We start from the raw sequence: 18,561 nt of genomic DNA, 5'->3' as shown, positions 1-18,561 counted from the left end.
ATCTGCACTGTCCCCAGCGGCCAGCAAGCGCTCCCCATGGCCTCTCATGGACAAGCAAATCTCTGGAGCTGGGGAGACACTGGAAGGAGCTCACGTTGAAACCCTAAAAATGTCAGGTCCGGTGGCATGAATGTTCAGCTCCAGAAGTGGAGAGGAAGAGACAAATGGATCCCTGGGGTTCAATGGCCAGCCAGCCTGGACCATGTAGAAAGTTCAAGACCAGAGAGAGACCTGGACTAAAAAGGAAAAGAGAAGATACACAGTGCTCTGAGAGACAACACCTGAGACTGTCTTCTAGCCTACACATGCATGTACACATGTGCACACCCACCCACACATACATGAACACACACACACACCCCTTAAGGGACAACACTTGAGATTGCCTTCTAGCTTACACATTCATGTATACACGTGTACACACACCACACATACAATGTATCCTTTATTAACTACTTCTGCCACCATTGCTGCTTTCAAGGTAGCCCTTCCACATCATTTCACAGTATGGTTTGAAAGTATGGGTTGTTGGGTATTTATTTGTTCAGTGTTCAGTCACTGTTGATACACAATCATGTAGAGCACTTGCCACTGACTGCATAGGCTAACATAATTGCGCACACTCATGTGTCTCACCCACACTGACCTGTCAGCAAAGCCAGGGCAGCAAGCTAGAGTCCACAAGAGAAAAACCAATCAATACCTCTTTGAATTAACCGTGCAGCTCACCAGGTAGGATTATGGGTGCAGGAGGTAGAAGAGATGTGCAAGATCCATGTGTTTCTCTTTTCCTCCAGCTTTTTCTCCATTCCGCTGACCCTCACGGCACTCTTGTAATTGATTTCCTATACCTGCCTCTCATCCCCAGTTTCTGTCCCACCTAATTCTACCCAGAAAGAATCTCAGAGATAAAAAAAGAAGACTCAAAAGTAAATTACAGGAGAAAATGAATTTAAATGACCATGTTTCCCTTAATATTTAAATGCTGTTTACATGTGATGGTTAGAAAGAAGCTAAGCCTCCTGTTGTTCAGTCCTATCATTGTAGGTGATATACATGAATAGTGCCTGTGTGCATGTGCATCTGTGTGTGGCATATGCATGTTTACATGTATGCAAGTTTGTGCCCTGCATTATGTATATATGCTTATGTCTGTTTCTTTGTTTATATATGTATTCATGTGTTTGCATATGTGTTTTGTGTATTGTGTGATGCATGCATGTGAGGAAGTGTGCATGTCTCTGTGTTTTAGTGTCTATATGTTCATGTGTGCATGTTTGTGCATTCCATCTATGTGTATGCTTGTGTGTGTTTTGTGCTTATATGAGTTCACATGTTTGCATGTGTATTTTGTGTTTGTGTGTGATGCATACATGTGAGGGAGTGTGTGTGTGCATATAGCTGTGTTTACATGTGTATATGTTCATGTGTGCATGTTTGTGCATTCCATCTATGTGTATGCTTGTGTGTGTTTTGTGCTTATATGAGTTCACATGTTTGCATGTGTATTTTGTGTTTGTGTGTGATACATACATGTGAGGGAGTGTGTGTGTGCATATAGCTGTGTTTACATGTGTATATGTTCATGTGTGCATGTTTGTGCATTCCATTTATGTGTATATGCTTATGTGTGTTTATATATGTGTTTGTGTATATGTGTGTGGTATGGACATGTGTGTATGTGTTTGTGTATTATATGCATTGTGTGCTGTATGCATATGTGTGTGGCGTATGAATATTTGTGTTTGTGTGTTGGGTATACATGTGAGTATGTATGTGTGTATGTTGCATACATGCATTTTATGATGTTTTTGGGGTATAGACGTGTGTGTGTGTGCTGTATACATATGTGTGTGTGGTGTATGAGTGTGTGTGTGTGTGTGCATTACATTCATGGAATGGGTATACTCCCTTACAAGGGCTGTAAGAGTATATATGGAGGTCAGAGGTCAGCATTTCAGGTGTCTTCCTCAATAACTTCCCTTCCTTAAATTTTGAGAGTCTCTCATAGAACCTGGCTCTATTGGCTGGCCAATCAGCTTCAGAGGTGTACCTGTCACTTAATGTCACATGCCCAGCTTTTCTGTGGGTGTTGGAGATAGGAACCTGGATCCTTGTGCTTCTGTGCCAAGCGCTTTACCCACTGAGCCACCTCTCCAGGATTACACAGAGAAGTCTGCTAAACCACCACCATAGATTCCAAGCCCATCTCCAGAATGTCTGCCCTTCCTTTTATCCAGGTGGATAGAACATGAGGTCTAGACTCTGCCTCCTCAACATGAGTAGCTTTCAAGATAAGCATACCCTTTATCATCCACCAGTATCCTCTCCCATCCTGCTTTGCATGACTGCCCACAAGAGCACCTAGAGGACCCACATGAGCAGACCTGAATGAAGGCAGTTCTAGAGCTAAGATTTCAGAGAGGAGCAACAAGGAAGGAATTTTTTCCACTAGCAGCAAACAGGTGCAAGATCTGCAAGCGTATGGGAGATATCATAAATGTAGCTTTTAAATGCATGAAATCAACTTTCCAGCTCCATCATTTTCCTTGTAAAGATTTTTTGTGCTCTGATTGTTTATAAAGGTTTTGTATGGGTAGAGAGGTGGCTTGGTGGTTAAGAGGTCTTGGTGGCTGCTCTTATAGAAGACCTGGGTTTGCTTCGAGCACCCACAGTGAGGCTCACAACTGTCTATATAACTCTAGTTCCAATGGACCTGACACCCTCTTCTGCCCGCCACCTGCACTAGGCACACAAGTGGTACACAGACGTTGATACAGGCAGAACAGCCATATATATTATATATTGAAAAAAAATCAAGGTTTTGTCACTTTTAAGGCACTTGCAAAAATATTTTGGCAATTTTGATAAAGGCATAGTAGAGGCACAGGTGTTTATGTTTCATGCCCACAGATCATAACCAGGAAACAGAGCAAGGTTGTGGAAACAAACCTGATTCTCATATCAAGATCTGCAAATAGCACATGTAAAGAGCCCAGGGAAAGGTACTCATCCACCTCAAAGAGGCCATAGGATGTGAATGGCTTCCGTCTAAAACTGACCCCAGAGTTCACAGAAGCCTGCTGCAGAGAGCCATGGAGAGACTGAGTTGTGGCCAACACCATGATGGTGGGGGCTGCACTGACTGGCTTGTTTCTACTGACTTATTGGCAACTGGAATGTTATGGGATACATTCAGTAAATCCTCATAGATGATATAAAAATAACCTGCAAGGCTAAGCCACACTTCCTTCAGCACTCTGTTACTCCTAGAAAGAATATGAAAATGGACATCTTGCAAACCTCAAACCCTTGGATAATACTGTTTACAGACCCTGCTCACTTGGAAACCACCAGTGCAGACATGTATTATGCAAACTAGGCCCATGTGCCCTTTGGCGCTCCACCAAGGTATCTGGCCTGGCTCCATTCCCTTCTGGAAAATAGCTGTCCTCAGTTTCAAGTTCATTTGGCTTTTTCAATGATTGGGTTTCAACTCAAAGGGATACCAGTGTTGAGAACTAAAAATGTCACCATCTAATTAAGGAAGGGGGTGCACGGTACACCTTTCTTTCCTAATATAATCTTTGGTCTGAAAATGACTCCATGAAGGCTCTTTATAAAGCCCTTTCTTTTCCCGGTGTAAGAACAATGGGAGAAAGAGACACTGTGGGTACAGGAGAACAAAAAACTCCTGCAGAAAATGAGCAAAAAGCAAGAGTAAGGGAGCTATAAAGAGAGAGAGTTGGAAAAGTTCATAGACTGTTTTGCCAAAAGTGAAGGATGTATTTGCCCTCTACACACAGGCTTCCCTGAGCATGAATCTCCACTCAGTCTGGGAGCAGAGATGGGGGGTATTGCCAAGGGGGTGGCCTGGTGGAAGCATAGAAGGCTGAAAAGTCATGACACCTGGGTGCTTATTGGCTTTGTGGCAAGTCACCACTCCATTGAACTCATAATTAGCCCATGTGTCTGTCGCACAAAGAAAACCCAGAAAACATTAATCTGAGAAGGCTTCCATTTATCACAGAGTATTCATATGCCAAGTCCTTGTGGGCTTCCAGACTCCTAAGCTGAAACATAAACAGAGCTGGAACCTGGGGAGAGGATGAGATCATGACTACTTGATTAGATTCCTCATCAAGAGACCCCAGAGGAGTACTTAACCCTTCATATCATGCAAGGAAACAAGAAGACGACTGTGAACAAAAAGGTGCCTTACTAGGTACACCTACCCAGCACCTTGATCCTAGATTCTCTAAGAAATAAATTCCTATTCTTTATATCAACCAGTCTAGAGTAATGTATTACAGTACCTAAAATAGACAAGGATCATGAGTACCCTACGCATGCATGAACACACATGTATATGCATGCTCTTGTGCACATGTACACACACACACACACTTTATTCACAGAAACATTAGAAAAACACTTAAATACATACACACATTTTATTCCTATCAAAGCATAATTTAAATACTTGATATTGAAGCAAGCTCTGAGTTATAATCCATTTCCAAAGTGATTCAGTAAGATACATGTGGCTGTCACTGAACTGTTAGAGAAACAGCTTTCACACCATTGGTCTCTTGGTGCCCTCAGTACAGCCGGCGCACCAGCATTAAATGAATCGTGCCTGGCACATCTCCATCCCACCTAACACCCTTTGTAAATAGATCGTGTAATTTCTTTTAAGTGGCCATGGTTACACTGGTGTCTTATCCATCCAACGTGCTTAAATTACAGCCATGAAACAATTTTAAGTGAAGAGCGATGACAAGAAGAGAAATGGCTACAAGATGGCCCAGGCTGTGCCCCTGCTCTGCACTCACAGCTCAGGCATCTTGGACTCTCTGAATCTTTTCCTCATCTTCACACAACGTTCCCGCACAAACATGGTCCTGCAGGGAGATGGGTGGATGCTCTTGAGCCATCTTCATCCTTACGTTGGCTCATAGGCATCCCCCTGGCCAAACATCTCTCCCCTGTACTTCTCTCACCATGCAACCCTCTCCTGTCTTCTTTGTCCAGGTCGTAAAGTTCTTTTCACTGACATCCTACAATTTTAATACCCATTATGGGTGTAAATTAATGGGTGTAAACACCTATCACTGTGTGATGTTACATGGATCCATGGGCAAGCATCATGTATGCAGAGGCATCTATCACTTAGACGGAGGAACAGGTGCAGCTAAAGATTGCAGACATGACTGTGGGTCCAATGCATGGGGCAAGGCCATGATGCATCTCTAAAGATCTTGGCATGTATTGAGTTTCCTGTGAGGTGGGTGTGGTTTGATTAGATGTTGTGACTTAGATTTTTTTTGAGACAAAAATCTCAAGAATTCCAGGCTAGACCCAGCTCACTTTATAGAACAGAATGATCCGGAACTCCTGACCTTCCTGTTTTACTCCCAACTATTAGTATGTGCCACCACACCCAACTCATGTGGTTTTGGAAATCAAACCTAGGGCTTCATGCATCCTAGGCAAGTTCTCTACCAACCATGTTGCATCACTAGTCTTCAGTGCTGGAACTTAATACATGCCGCAGTGTAAAACTGAAAGGGTGTAACAAAACAGGCATTTCAGGAAAATAACAGGAAACAGTGTTCACTTGGGGAACAATGAGTACTGGCAATTGGGTGACCCATTTTCCCTTGGAGTAACACTATGAGGCAGGTGTCAGCTGCAAAGTCCCAAGATGCCTCTGGTTTGCCAACCAAGACAACACTCCACAGAGGTGATGTTAAGTCATATTTTGGAAAAAAAAATAGAGAAAACCAAAAGTCCTTCCTCAAAGTATTGAGAATAATTTGAAAGGAAAACAACATTGTTTTTGACAGAGAAGTCTCACACTCAAAATTTGCTCAATAAATATTCATGAAGCCTTGCCTCTGTGTCCAGCACCAATGTACTATGCTTCGTGGATGGGAAGGAAAGATTAGAGATTGTCTTGAAGTTAAAATTTATCTTTCAGGCTCTTGGAGAAGAAGAGTTATCACCTTTCCTACCCTGTGTGCTATACTATATCACCCTCTCAAACAATAGTGGCACACCTGCTCTGGGGGTACCCAACCACTCCTCATGACCCTGTGTGCTATACTATATCACCCTGTTGTGCAATAGAGGCACACCTGCTCTGGGGGTACCCTACCACTTTCTGATTGGACTTGATACCTGCTCCACAGGAAGGAATTCATGTCTGACACTGTAACATGGCTAAAAGCCCATGGCTCAGAACATTATAGACCCCACCTAAGAAGCTACTATGATTGTTTTATTACATGGATATGTTATCCAACTGACTTCTATATATTCATTCTTATATCCATCTACTAGGACTACGCTAAGCCTTGGGCAAGGCATTTCTTTTGTGGTATATGGCAGACAGTTAATGCAGATTCATAATTGGTCGAAGTGATGAAAATACGTGATTATTGAGTTCTCAGGCCTAAACGAGAGATTCTATCAACCACTCCATGGCCCAGGAGAAGCCCACACACCTCCCTCCACAGAAAAGGGAGTAAAAAGAATGTAAAAGCTGGAGGATAGAGAAGAGTGCTGTGAAGTGGTGCCTCCTACGTAGGATTCAGCCTTTGCACTTAGGGTTTCCAGCACTGTACAAGGTGGAGCCCTTCATTCTACCATGGATGTAGGTTTATGAAAGCCGGCCCCTCTCTGAGGGTCTAACGTCAGTTAACAATTGTAGGCAAAGGGGAATAACTTTCTTCATGTTCCAACAAATAACCTCCCTACCATGATCATGGAAGCAAGCATAATTAAATTAAGTGATACACACATACACACATACACACACACAAACGAAGTGAACTTACTGACAAGAAGGGTTTCAGCATGAGGAGAGGGGACTAGAGGGATGGTTGGTAAAATTAATCAAAATACCTTTAATACATCTTAAAACCATCAAATACTAAATAAAAATGTTAAAATAAAAACAACACAAGATATAATGATGGATATGCAAATTTTTCCGGTTTGATCATCATTCAATATATAATCTAAATATACTATTCATGCATCTGTACAATTATATATCAATACAATTTTAAATAAGGAAAGATTTTATCTTTGTCTTGGGTAATTTTGTGTATTTGCTTTTTCTTTAGATAACATACTCTCCAAGACATCAATCACATTACTCTGAAAACACAGTAAAATACACTAAATACGTCAAATATCTAGAGCTAAGTCCAGCTTGGTTTGTGTACTTGTAAATATCTTCCCTGCTTTAATAAATCCTTTCCTTAAGACTTGTTGCTGTTATAAGTGACACTCAGTGGGTGATGCTACCTGTGTCTCTGTGTGCCTCAGCTTCCTCCTCTCTGAAGTGGATGGTGAGAATGACTGCCTGGTGGGATTGCAATACAGCTGTCAGTGAAGCCTGGGGTGTGCACATGATGCCACGGAGAGCTACTGAACAACCTGTGCCCCCCGGTGTGTGCACGTGATGCCACGGATAGCTCCTGAACAACCTGTGCCTCCCGGTGTGTGCACGTGATGCCACGGATAGCTCCTGAACAACCTGTGCCTCCCGGTGTGTGCACGTGATGCCACGGAGAGCTCCTGAACAACCTGTGCCTCCCGGTGTGTGCACGTGATGCCACGGAGAGCTACTGAACAACCTGGGCCCCTAGGTGTGTACACGTGATGTCACAGAGAGCTACTTTACAACCTGTGTCCCCCGGTGTGTGTACATGATGCCACGGAGAGCTACTTTACAACCTATGCTCCTAGGTGTGTGCACGTGATGTCATGGAGAGCTACTGAACAACCTGGGCCCCTAGGTGTGTGCACGTGATGTCACGGAGAGCTACTTAACAACCTGTGCCCCCCCAGTGTGTGCACGTGATGCCACGGAGAGCTACTGAACAACCTGGGCCCCTGGTGTGTGCACGTGATGCCACGGAGAGCTCCTGAACAACCTGTGCCCCCGGTGTGTGCACGTGATGTCACGGAGAGCTACTTAACAACCTGTGCCCCCTCGGTGTGTGCACGTGATGTCACAGAGAGCTACTGAACAATCTGTGCCCCCCGGTGTGTGCACGTGATGCCACGGAGAGCTACTTTACAACCTGTGCCCCCCGGTGTGTGCACGTGATGCCACGGAGAGCTACTTTACAACCTGTACCCCTAGGTGTGTGCACGTGACGTCACGGAGAGCTACTTAACAACTGTGCCCCTAGGTGTTCTTGTACACCTGTGCCCTAAATCCCCCATGACAGTTAAAGTAAAAAATAAAATCTGTTTCCTTTCATGCCAGTTTGTTGCTAATTTTAGGTCATCGTCTAATTTATATTTGAGGAAACCTTTTTATCAAGTCAGTAAAAAAATGTTTGTTGTAATAAAATCCTGTAGACTGCCGGCTCATAACATTGTTTCAGGGTCACCAGAACAGGGTGCCAGGTCATTCACCCACATCCTCTGCACCCTTTGCATTTCGACAACTCTTCTTGAGTTATCTTTGCTCTTCCACTTTTATGTGTACCAAACTGACAACTCTTGTGTGTTTCAGAAACACAGTGGGGAGAGTGCGATACAAATGGTAACAATGACCAATGTTTATGTCAAGCTCCATTTGTGACACCTTACTCATAGCCATTAGTATTGTTATTTTTATAAAACGCATAGTGATACGGGGCTGGGACTTAGCTGAGTTGGTAGGGTACTCGCCTAACATACACAATGTTGTGGGTTTAAGCCCCAGTATCTCATAAACAAGGCACAGGAATGGACACCTGTAATCCTGGAATTTGGAAGATACAGGCAGGAGGATCATAAGTTGAAGACCATCCTTGGTTACATACGGTGTTTGGAGCAAGCCTAGGCTATATGAGCTCTTGTCTCAAAAAAAATTATTCATGATGTTATTGTTCCTATTGTTTGTATTTTACAAATGAGGAAACAACTATAAAAATGTCATGTGACTAACCTATGATCACATGGCTTGGTCTGTAATCTGCAATGTGGACTTTGATGTTGGCTTTAGGATCCACATTGGTAGCTCACAGAGGAAGATACAGCCACAGACCCAGAACCAACTAATTGTATACCCACAGAGCACCTTTCTTTGTTGGCCCTGAGTGTAAGCATTTACTTTCTTTATGAACATACTGAATCCCATCACACAGAGGGATGGAGCCAGGCTTTTCTGGGTTCAAATCCCACCCTCCAGACTACTGAGAGTGAATAGCATGCAGAGAGCAGAAGCATCTGCAGAAGAGTGTGGGACCTGAAGAGGGGTGATCCAAACAACACAGAAGAGAGCGCGTGGCTCATCGCCTATGGGCTGTCCTTGTCTGTCAGCTGGGAGCCCTTCCCTCTGCTCTAAGGCAAGCAGCACACATGGCCATTTTCTGTTTTCTCTGAAGCTGGATACCGGATGACTGACAGTCACACCATCCAGGGATGAGGAGACTAGAATATTCTATACATCTTGTCCCTCCCTCGTCCCACAAAGGGGATGCCAGTAGCCAATGAGTTCTCTAAACAGGATTCACTTCAAACTTCAGCCCTGAGTAAGCTCTTATAATGTCAGAGACCTTAGCATTCACTTTGGAACTTGGAGGTCCTTCTGTTTATGTGTTGCTTTTATTGGTCTTGACCTGTGATAGGACAAAAGAACAAAGCTAGGTGGGGAAAACTAAAGTGAATGCTGGGAGAAAGGAGGCAGAGTAAGAGATGCCATGGAGCCTCCGCTACCAGAGATAGACTGCTGAAACTTTGCTGGTAGGCCACTGCCACATGGTGATACACAGATTAATAGAAATGGGTTAAATTCATATGTAAGAGTTATCCAATAGGAAGCTAGATCTAATGGGCCAAGCAGTGATTTAATTAATACAGTTTCTGTGTGATTATTTTGGGGCTAAGCGGCCAGGAACAACCAAGTGGCTCTCTCCTCCAACATCAGGGTCCTCAGGAAACCCAGCAGAATGACAAGTGGCCTGGTTCCAATCACACTTGCAGTAATAGAATGTAGACAACCAAATCCGTGAGCAATCTACTCAGCTAAACAACTAATAGCTTTCAAATGGAAGCACTTCCCTCCCTCCTCACGAGCTTTCTCAGGGAGCAGCTCCAGCAGGCCAGACACACCACATCCCCAAACCTTCAGACTCCAGCCCCTACGCTGAGGCCACTTTCTGTGCTGTTAATGGGGTTCCTATTTGCTGAAAGCCAATGTAAGTAAAATTATATAACATACATGGCTAAAAGCGGGAACATTCCACTCAATCTTCATTGGTTCCTACAAATCTTCCACTAATGCTTCTTCCACTCACCCTGGCACCTCTGAAATCAAACATGAGGTTTGCCTTCCCTCGCATGAATGATGACCTCCTTACCCCTCTGACTCCTGAATGTCATGGTTGTCAATGAGATGGCAACTTACACAGCAAAGTAGCAGACTGCCTTGGAAACACTCAGCACTGGTTGTAAAATTAAATTCTCAACACTGAGAAAGGAGCTGTTGTGTTCAGATGGTAGATGCAGTCATGGAGCATGTACTGTGAAACAGCTCTTGACCCCAGCATCTCACCCCCAATGAGAATGAATATTCAAACAACTCTCCGCACAGCTTGATAAAATATGCCCAAGGGAAGCTTCCCCCAATTTGCTTAACTCTAGCTGCCTTTTAATTATTTTCCCTTCCTTCCTAAAATGCAAAGGTTTTCTTAAACAATATCCATTTTCTGGAACTTTCCCTGCTTCCCCTGACAACATCATCTGTGATCTGAAGCCTTTTGCCCATTCTCCTGGCCCCTCAGTACACCACACTCTCTAAGCTCTTTAGGACAGAAACCATCCCAACAGGGGCTGCTCCTCAGAGTCACCTCCTGGGTTATCTATGACATACAGACATGGTTTTATCCATTTCACACACAAAGGCTTCATGCAAACTGCTGGTCTGTGTCATTTTATATTTCACAGGGACAGAAAACCGTTCCCTTTTATCCCAAATGTGGGAGAGAGACAGTCATTCTTAGACCTGTACTTACCAATCCTATCAGATAAAGCTCTTGGGCCATCTAGAAACAGGGGTCTTCAGCTAGCAAACTCTACAGAGGGAGGCAGCTGTTGCAGAAACAGTAGTGTCTGCTTTCTCCATTTCCCCAAATCTGGTCCCCTTTGGTTGTGTCTTTGATGTTAGTATGCCGGAGCCCCTGGGGAGACTCTCACAACTTTATCAGCAGAAGCAGAGATGGAGTGCCAGGCCCCCACATCACTGCCTCCCTGCATGAGAGGAAATTCTCAATGGACATCAGGGATAAAACCCACAAAGAAAGACAGGGCCATTGTTCTCTAGGAGTGTGTCTTAGGGTTCCTGGCAGCAGCAAGGACTCCATGCACTTTGATAGCAAACCACTATATTTTTATGGGGCTGCATTAATATTCAAAGGGTTTTTGCTGCTTTGCAGGACAAAGGATGTGACAAAGGGCATTAAATCAGGCAGGCAGCCCCCATGACTCGCTGTTCTTGTTTCAGTAGTGTAAGAAGACAGTGGGTCAGAGTCCACCATATTTATAAGGACATCAGATTTGTCATATGTACCTGTCCTGGACACACAGAGCTCTAACCTGCTATTCCCAGTACCAGAGTCTGAGAGCAAAGGTGAAGCCACGTGGGATGAGAGATGCCCAGGCGGCAGACATTATGATCTTTGAGGTAATTATTGGACTCCTACTCTTAGGCTACCAAAATATTCTTTGCAAAGATAATCCAAAAGAAATGAACTCATTCATGCCCTGGATATTGGGAACTTCAAGAATAGGAAAGAAGCAAACTTTGTTTCAGAGTGGGCCTCCGGCCACCTGAAGGCTCCACCATCCCCACTCCCATCCCAGTCCCCAAAAGAAGTTGGTGCATACAGCCCAATATGCAGTGAAGCCATTGGGCCAGTCACAACAGATGCTCCTATCAGAGTCCCTTGGACCAGTTCTGTTTCTTCTTGCTTATTTTCTCAGCCAAGGTGAAAAAAAGCTATGTACTGTGGTATAAACACCATTCTGCTGCCTCTTGTAGCCGGGCATCAGTGATTCAAGTTTCATTTCATTGAAAAGCAATGACTTCTCAAGGGTTGGGGGGTCCAGAGACATCCAGTGAGCAAAGCACTATCAACACAAGTGTGGGGACCTGAATTTCAATCCCCACATAAAGCTGGATATAGAAGCCTGTAATCCCAACACTCCTATGGCGAGATGAAGTAGAGACAGGAGAATGCATGGAGGCTCACAGGCCAGCTAGCCTAGAGTAAGAGACAAAGCAACAGTGGACAACCATAGACCTTGTCTCAAATAAGATATAAGGGAAGTTCCTCCACTTGTATACTGAGGCACCTTCCTGTGTGCACACATGCACGTGTGTGTGTGTGTGTGTGTGTGTGTGTGTGTGTGTGTGTGTGTGTACACCCTTGCAGAAAGACAAATATCCATTTCCAAAGTCCAAAGACCCTTTGGTCCAAAGATGTGCCCAAACCTGCTGCTCACATTCTCAAAGCACTTTGGCTGCTCTTAACTCAAGTGGCCCCCAGGCGTTCAAGGCTGAGCCCCATAGCATCTTGGAGACCAGAATGCCTTGCCAGAAGTCTCAGGTGGCACTGTGCTTGGTGCTGCTCTTGGGATCCTCCTGGATGTCAGGGGCCAACATCTTCCTGAAGCTAACCCAGTTTCCTGAACCAGCTCACTGCTATGGATCTCATACCAGGTTCTCCACGGGAGAAGTTGCTGCTAAATTGGGTGATATGCTCCAAGAAGGAATGCTGCCTGGGACAAATGCTCCAACCAAATGCCCTGGAAGCCTAGGCTGCCATGGGGATACAGGAAAAGGGAAGCTGGTCTGAGTGCAGCATGGGATAGACCTAAATGAACCTGGAAAGACTTGCAGATGGAATGCAGGAAACATGAGTTCACCTTCTGGCGATCACCAACAGGGCATGTGGCATTGGGACTTTTTTTCTGGAGCTAAACTTGGATTCAGAAGAAATTTGCTGTGCCTAGGACCGCAGGCTGTGCAAGGTCTCCCTTGCAAAGAATCTGGGAGCCATCCCAGAAGTTCAGCCTTCATATCCCACCACCCCTCATCCCCAACATGGTTCTTCCTCAGACCTGTCCTGCCTTCACATGCCCTGTGCCCTGAGTTACCTCCAGAGAGAAGCAGAGGCCTTCTCCACCCAAGCCATCCTTAACTAGCTCATTTATCAAGATACTGGCTATTGTTAATGGCTTCTGTTAATCCCGGTGACCACATAACCTTGTCCCCTCAGTGGGTGTACTGCACCATAAGCACCAGTGGATCTTATCACAGAGCTACGCTCCCACCCACCTCTACTGACAAGCTTAACACAGCTATGGAGTCATGAGATAATCAGCCTAATTATAGGCCTGCTATATTCAGGCTGAATGTCTAGAGTCTGTCTGTCTCCCCCTGGCTGACATACAAATAGCTGTTCATTGATGGGTTCTTTCATAAGGTAACATCCCATTGACATTCTCCGTCTCTCCTTTCAGGCCCACATCCCCTGATCTCACTGGACTTGTGACTACCTTGACGAATTACGTAAGAACAGAGATGGCAGGTGTTACGTCCAAGTACGACTTCTCCCAGGGAAGATGCTGAGGCCTGAACCGGATGTGTTGCTATGTGACAGGAGAATAATCTTCAGGCCAGAGTGAGGAGGACAGTGGCAAAGTTCCAGACAGTCTTCTATTGGGATACATTCTGCCTACCCATTGCAGCAAGAAGAGGTTTCCTCTCCCGAGACACAAATATCTAGTAATGTCAGCATGGGGTCCTTTCTTTCTCTCCCAGGAGACTCTCGGCTTAACCATGTCAATAGGAAAGCCCCTTCTCTTCAACACTGAACCAGTAAATAATTGCCTCAGAATATCCCGGTTTGCCATACAGACTCTCAAGGAGAAAACATGAAGATAATCAAACCATAAATGTGAGGTGTGCAGGAGAGTCTTTATTCTCATTGCCATGATCACGTTCATCTCTGAAACTCAGCATTTTTCAGACCATAACAGATTACATGATTAATCAGCATTGCAGCAAACACTTATAGTGTGAGGGTGTCAAGTTCTCTCTAAGCTACTACAGAAGCCAGGCTGGCTGTGCCACAGGCCTATAATCCTAGCTATTACCAAGGCTGAGGCAGGAGGATTGAAAGTTCAAGGCCAGCAAGGATAACACATAGAGACTCTTCTCAAAATGAAAAGCACAAAAAAGTATTAAATTGTGTGGATAGATTCTCACTGAGCATGTGTGATGTCTGTGCTCAACCCCAGGATAGAAAACCAACAAACAAAAAGCAACGTAAATGAAAACAAAAATGAAACTACAGCCTCTTGCCTGTCCTGCAATTCTGAATTTCTTCTCCAGTGTGTTTTCAGGATGACATACCTTCAATTTCACGAGGGTCTTTCAAGTGGCTATTTTACATGAAATGACAGTTGACAGATCTCACCCAGGTAATCATGAAGCAGAAGCAGAAACAAAAACAAGGCATCTCCATGACAGGCTGAGCTGCAGCTTGTCTCTATGAACTGACAGGATGCCATAGCTAGTCAGAGTGTGTGTGTGTGCACATGCACACATGTGTGCGTGCATGTGTATGCATGTGTGTGGGGAGTGTATGTATGTATAGGTGTATGTGTGTGATATCTGTGTGTATTCTGTGTGTATGTATATAAGTGTATATGTGTGTATAAGCACAGGTGTCTATATGTGCATACTCCTTGTCCTATTTCATGGAGACCACAAAGAGCAAAGAAGTTGTTTCCTGCATGTAACAACATACCATGCATCAGAATTATTCCCCACAGCAGCAAACATTTTTAAGACACCAGAAGACACCATGAGAGGAGACACAAGATGGGAAAACTGGTCACTGTGTCCAGCTGGCCTTTCCAGGTCAAGAACATAGGGCAAGAAGCCAACTTCAACACTGCTGGCAGTGGATAAACTGTGATCTCCCACAGATTGAGCTGGCCTGGCACTTCTAGACACCCAGAATAGAACCAAAAGTTATTTCCATAGGAACATCCATTTCTGCATAGAACATAGATTCTCAATAGAAACGGCGAGTCCAAAGCCGGTGATACAACATTACTCTTGCCACATTGAAAGGACCAACGGAACAGAAACCGAGGCTTCTGCTTGCACCCCAGTTCCAGGATATTAGCACACCTGTATCACTGAAGTGTCTCAGGGACACAATACTCAACTTACCTGATTTTTAAAAGCAGAAAATCACAATTTTCCCCTAAAAGTGTGCACAGTACAAATAATTAATGTCCCTTAATTAGCCAGTTATTCAATAAGTATGGGAAATGGACCACCATATACTAGCGGGTATGTTAACCCCACCACATGCATGACACCAGGCTTATTTATAATAGGGAGCCAACCAAGGCAGGCTCACCCTTTGATATAATCAACCAAGGAATTCTTCCTTCTATCACACACAAATGGAGGCCCAATTCCTACCTCTGAAGCAGCTTATGACAGGCGATACTGCTCAGCCTACCTGAGACAAGTGAAACCGTGTCTTTCTCCCATGAGACGACAGTGACATACGCCTCCACCGAGGAGGGGATAATGCACTTGAACACCGCGACATTGCCTCTCATGGTTTTCTGGTCCTCCACACGGACTGTATAGGGCTCCCGTAAAACTGGAAGGCAGAGAGAGGATCCTTGTTAAGATGCATAGACAACGAGTCCATTCCAGCCAAGAAGATGCTGTTCTAATGCAAAGGGCATGGCACAACCTTTTGTGCCAACTGCAAAGCACAGGCAGTGGAGAGAAATCAGTAAATTTATTCATCTGTCTTCCATCACCTAGGTAAACATCCACTTCATTAGCAATATGCTGCACCCTGCACCTCCTAAAGGAGTCTAACCTGAGACATTGAACTGGGTCCCTGCGGAGAGCATTAGAAGGCATGGGGGGACCTGGGCTTCCTGGAGGAGGAGGGGCAGATTCTAGGGATTAGTGTCTCTTAGTCTCCTGAAGACCCAGGTGTAAAGGTAATTAGGAAATGAATACAAGACTCAAAAAACTCAGGCTGGGCAAATGACTCAGTGGGTAAAATGCTTGCTGTACAAGTGTAAAGATCTGAGCTCAAATACACTGAACCCATGTATAGCCAGAGAAAATAGTTCACAGCTATAATCCCAGTGCTCCTAAGGTCAGATCGGTGGTGGAGATAAAAGCATTCCCCAGAAGCACACAGGCCAGACAGACTGATCTGAACAGTAACAAAAGAACAAAGAGACTCATTTCAAGCAAGGTGGACAGTAAGGACTAACACTAAGGGTGCTCTCTGACCATAGACATACATGCCTGCACTCACACATTCTCATATTCTCTCTCTCTCTCTCTCTCTCTCTCTCTCTCTCACACACACACACACACACACACACACACACACACACACACAAGGAAGGAGCAAGAAAGAGAAAAAGAGAGATCCCTGAAAAGATTAAAACAAGGAAAATAATTCCTTAGACATAAACTCTTCAAAGATGTTTAAAACCTGTGTGGGAGACCATCATTGTTCTGGGAACTGTTCAAGTACTCCCAATAATAGGAGTATTCCAAAAAGAGTCCAAAGGGTCTTCTCTGCATATTTGCCACATTAGGGCACATGGGGTTCTCGGTGCCCACACAGCATGCCCAACTGCCTAGGTTCAAATCCTTGTCCTACCCGACATTACCTGCAAGGCAGAAGAAAGCCCCCAGCTCCACCTGCACCACAGGTGATGATGGGAGACCTCCTGCTTGGGGCTATGGAGGTAGCCACTGAGGTAGCTTCCTGTCTGCTCAGCAGGCTGGGTGAACCACCTGCCCAACAGCTGGGGATGGACCCGGTCTTTGGGCCAGGCTTAATGAGATAATGATGAACCTTGCTTGGATTATTTCTCTGTTCCAATTTTATTCACTCAATTCTAAATGAGGCACCGTGGAAAGGGCATCTTCAAGGTGTTCATTCCAAGTCTGAAATTTTCTAGATAGGCAATGAAATACCTCATCATTCAATCAGCCTCCTCTATGGATGTCACTCAGTGGACAAGTATGGGTCAAGAAAATTGGCCATGAAAATAATTTTTAGAGAGGCTGATACCCCAGGGAAGAGAGGAAATGTCCCCATTGGAGTGTCCAGGGTGCTGAGGGGATATCTCTAAAAAGGGACTGACTGCTGAAGGAAGTCAGCAGTGACATGTTGACTGCTTTCATAGAAGACACAGCATTGATAAAACTGTTGACTCTCAACCAGCTTACTCTTTCTTCTTTGATAATACAAATATATCAGTGCATTGCTTTACTTTCTGGAATACTTTCCTTTATCCTCCTCCCACCCCCATCAACCTTGGACCTTATCATTGCTTCCCTTTCCATATCAACATTTTATCTTGTGACCCACTGAGGTAGCTCCTCTCTCTCTCTCTCTCTCTCTCTCTCTCTCTCTCTCTCTCTCTCACACACACACACACACACACACACACACACACACATTCATATTGGGTCACTTTTTTCTCAGCTTGGAGAATTTCTTTATTCCTATTCTCAACCAGAAATATCCTTTCAACTTGAAGACTCTTTTGAGATCCTGGACCTCCTCTGAGTATGGCGGGATCTGAAGCTCTGGGTAGCGTATAATATCCATGCCTACTACAAGAGGTCCTTGGGGCACAAGTGGGTGAGCCAAATGCTTGTTTTCAGAAACATCATTGTGACCAGGTGAGCAAATGCCTAGAGCCTAGGAAGAGTTGAGGTCTCCTTTTCAACTTGGAAAGGGGCTAAGAGTGAACAGATAGAACTCTGTAATGATTGAAAACTCAGGCATCAGGGAGAGCAGCAGACAGAGGAGACAATGGGGTGGGGATGGGAGAGAAAGTGAGTGGACAAGAAGGAGAGAGAGACGGGAGCTCCTGGGAGCCTGGTAAGTATCTGAGTCTCCTATTTTGCCGTTCTTTGGAACGGGGCAATTTCCTCAGACCTTTAGGACATTCAGCTTCACATATAATACATCACACATCACAAATGGAAATGTTTACTAGAAATCAAGTCAAGGGACCTAATTACATGTCAGTCAGAAAGAGGAAAATGCTACCATGGAGACACAAACAGCATCTTCACAGCCTGTGTGTCTTAGCTGTTGCTCTGACGGAGCACCATGCCAACAGAAACTTTGGGGAAAGGGTTAATTGGGCTTACACTTCCACATCACTGTCCCCCACTGAAGAAAGTCAGGACAGGAATTCAAGCAGGGCAAAGTTCTGGAGGCAGGAACTGATGCAGAGGCCATGGAGGGTGCTGTTTACTGGACTGTTCATCCTGGCATGCTTAGCCTGATTTCTTATAGAACCCAGGACCACCAGCCAGAGATGGCACCGGCCAAAATGGGATGGGTCCTCCCAAACCAATAACTAATTAAGAAAAACTCTACAGGATTGCCTACCTCCCAATCTTACAGAGGGCATTTTCTCAGTTGGGGCTTCCTCCTCTCAGATGACCATAGTTTGTGTCAA

General features: G+C 44.7%; 1 protein-coding gene across 1 annotated transcript in view; it reads right to left on the bottom strand.

The window, feature by feature from the left end:
* Positions 1-18,561, bottom strand: part of Dscam (DS cell adhesion molecule) — a 544,090-nt gene that overhangs the window by 418,053 nt on the left and 107,476 nt on the right. Inside the window, exon 4 of the mRNA XM_057763777.1 lies at positions 15,555-15,701. Coding sequence (XP_057619760.1) covers positions 15,555-15,701 — 147 coding nt within the window. The remainder of the gene's footprint in view (positions 1-15,554; positions 15,702-18,561) is intronic.

This window comes from Chionomys nivalis, chromosome 3 (assembly GCF_950005125.1).
Source record: "Chionomys nivalis chromosome 3, mChiNiv1.1, whole genome shotgun sequence".
In the NCBI taxonomy this organism is placed as follows: Eukaryota; Metazoa; Chordata; class Mammalia; order Rodentia; family Cricetidae; genus Chionomys; species Chionomys nivalis.
This window is presented reverse-complemented; position numbering and strand designations above follow the sequence as displayed.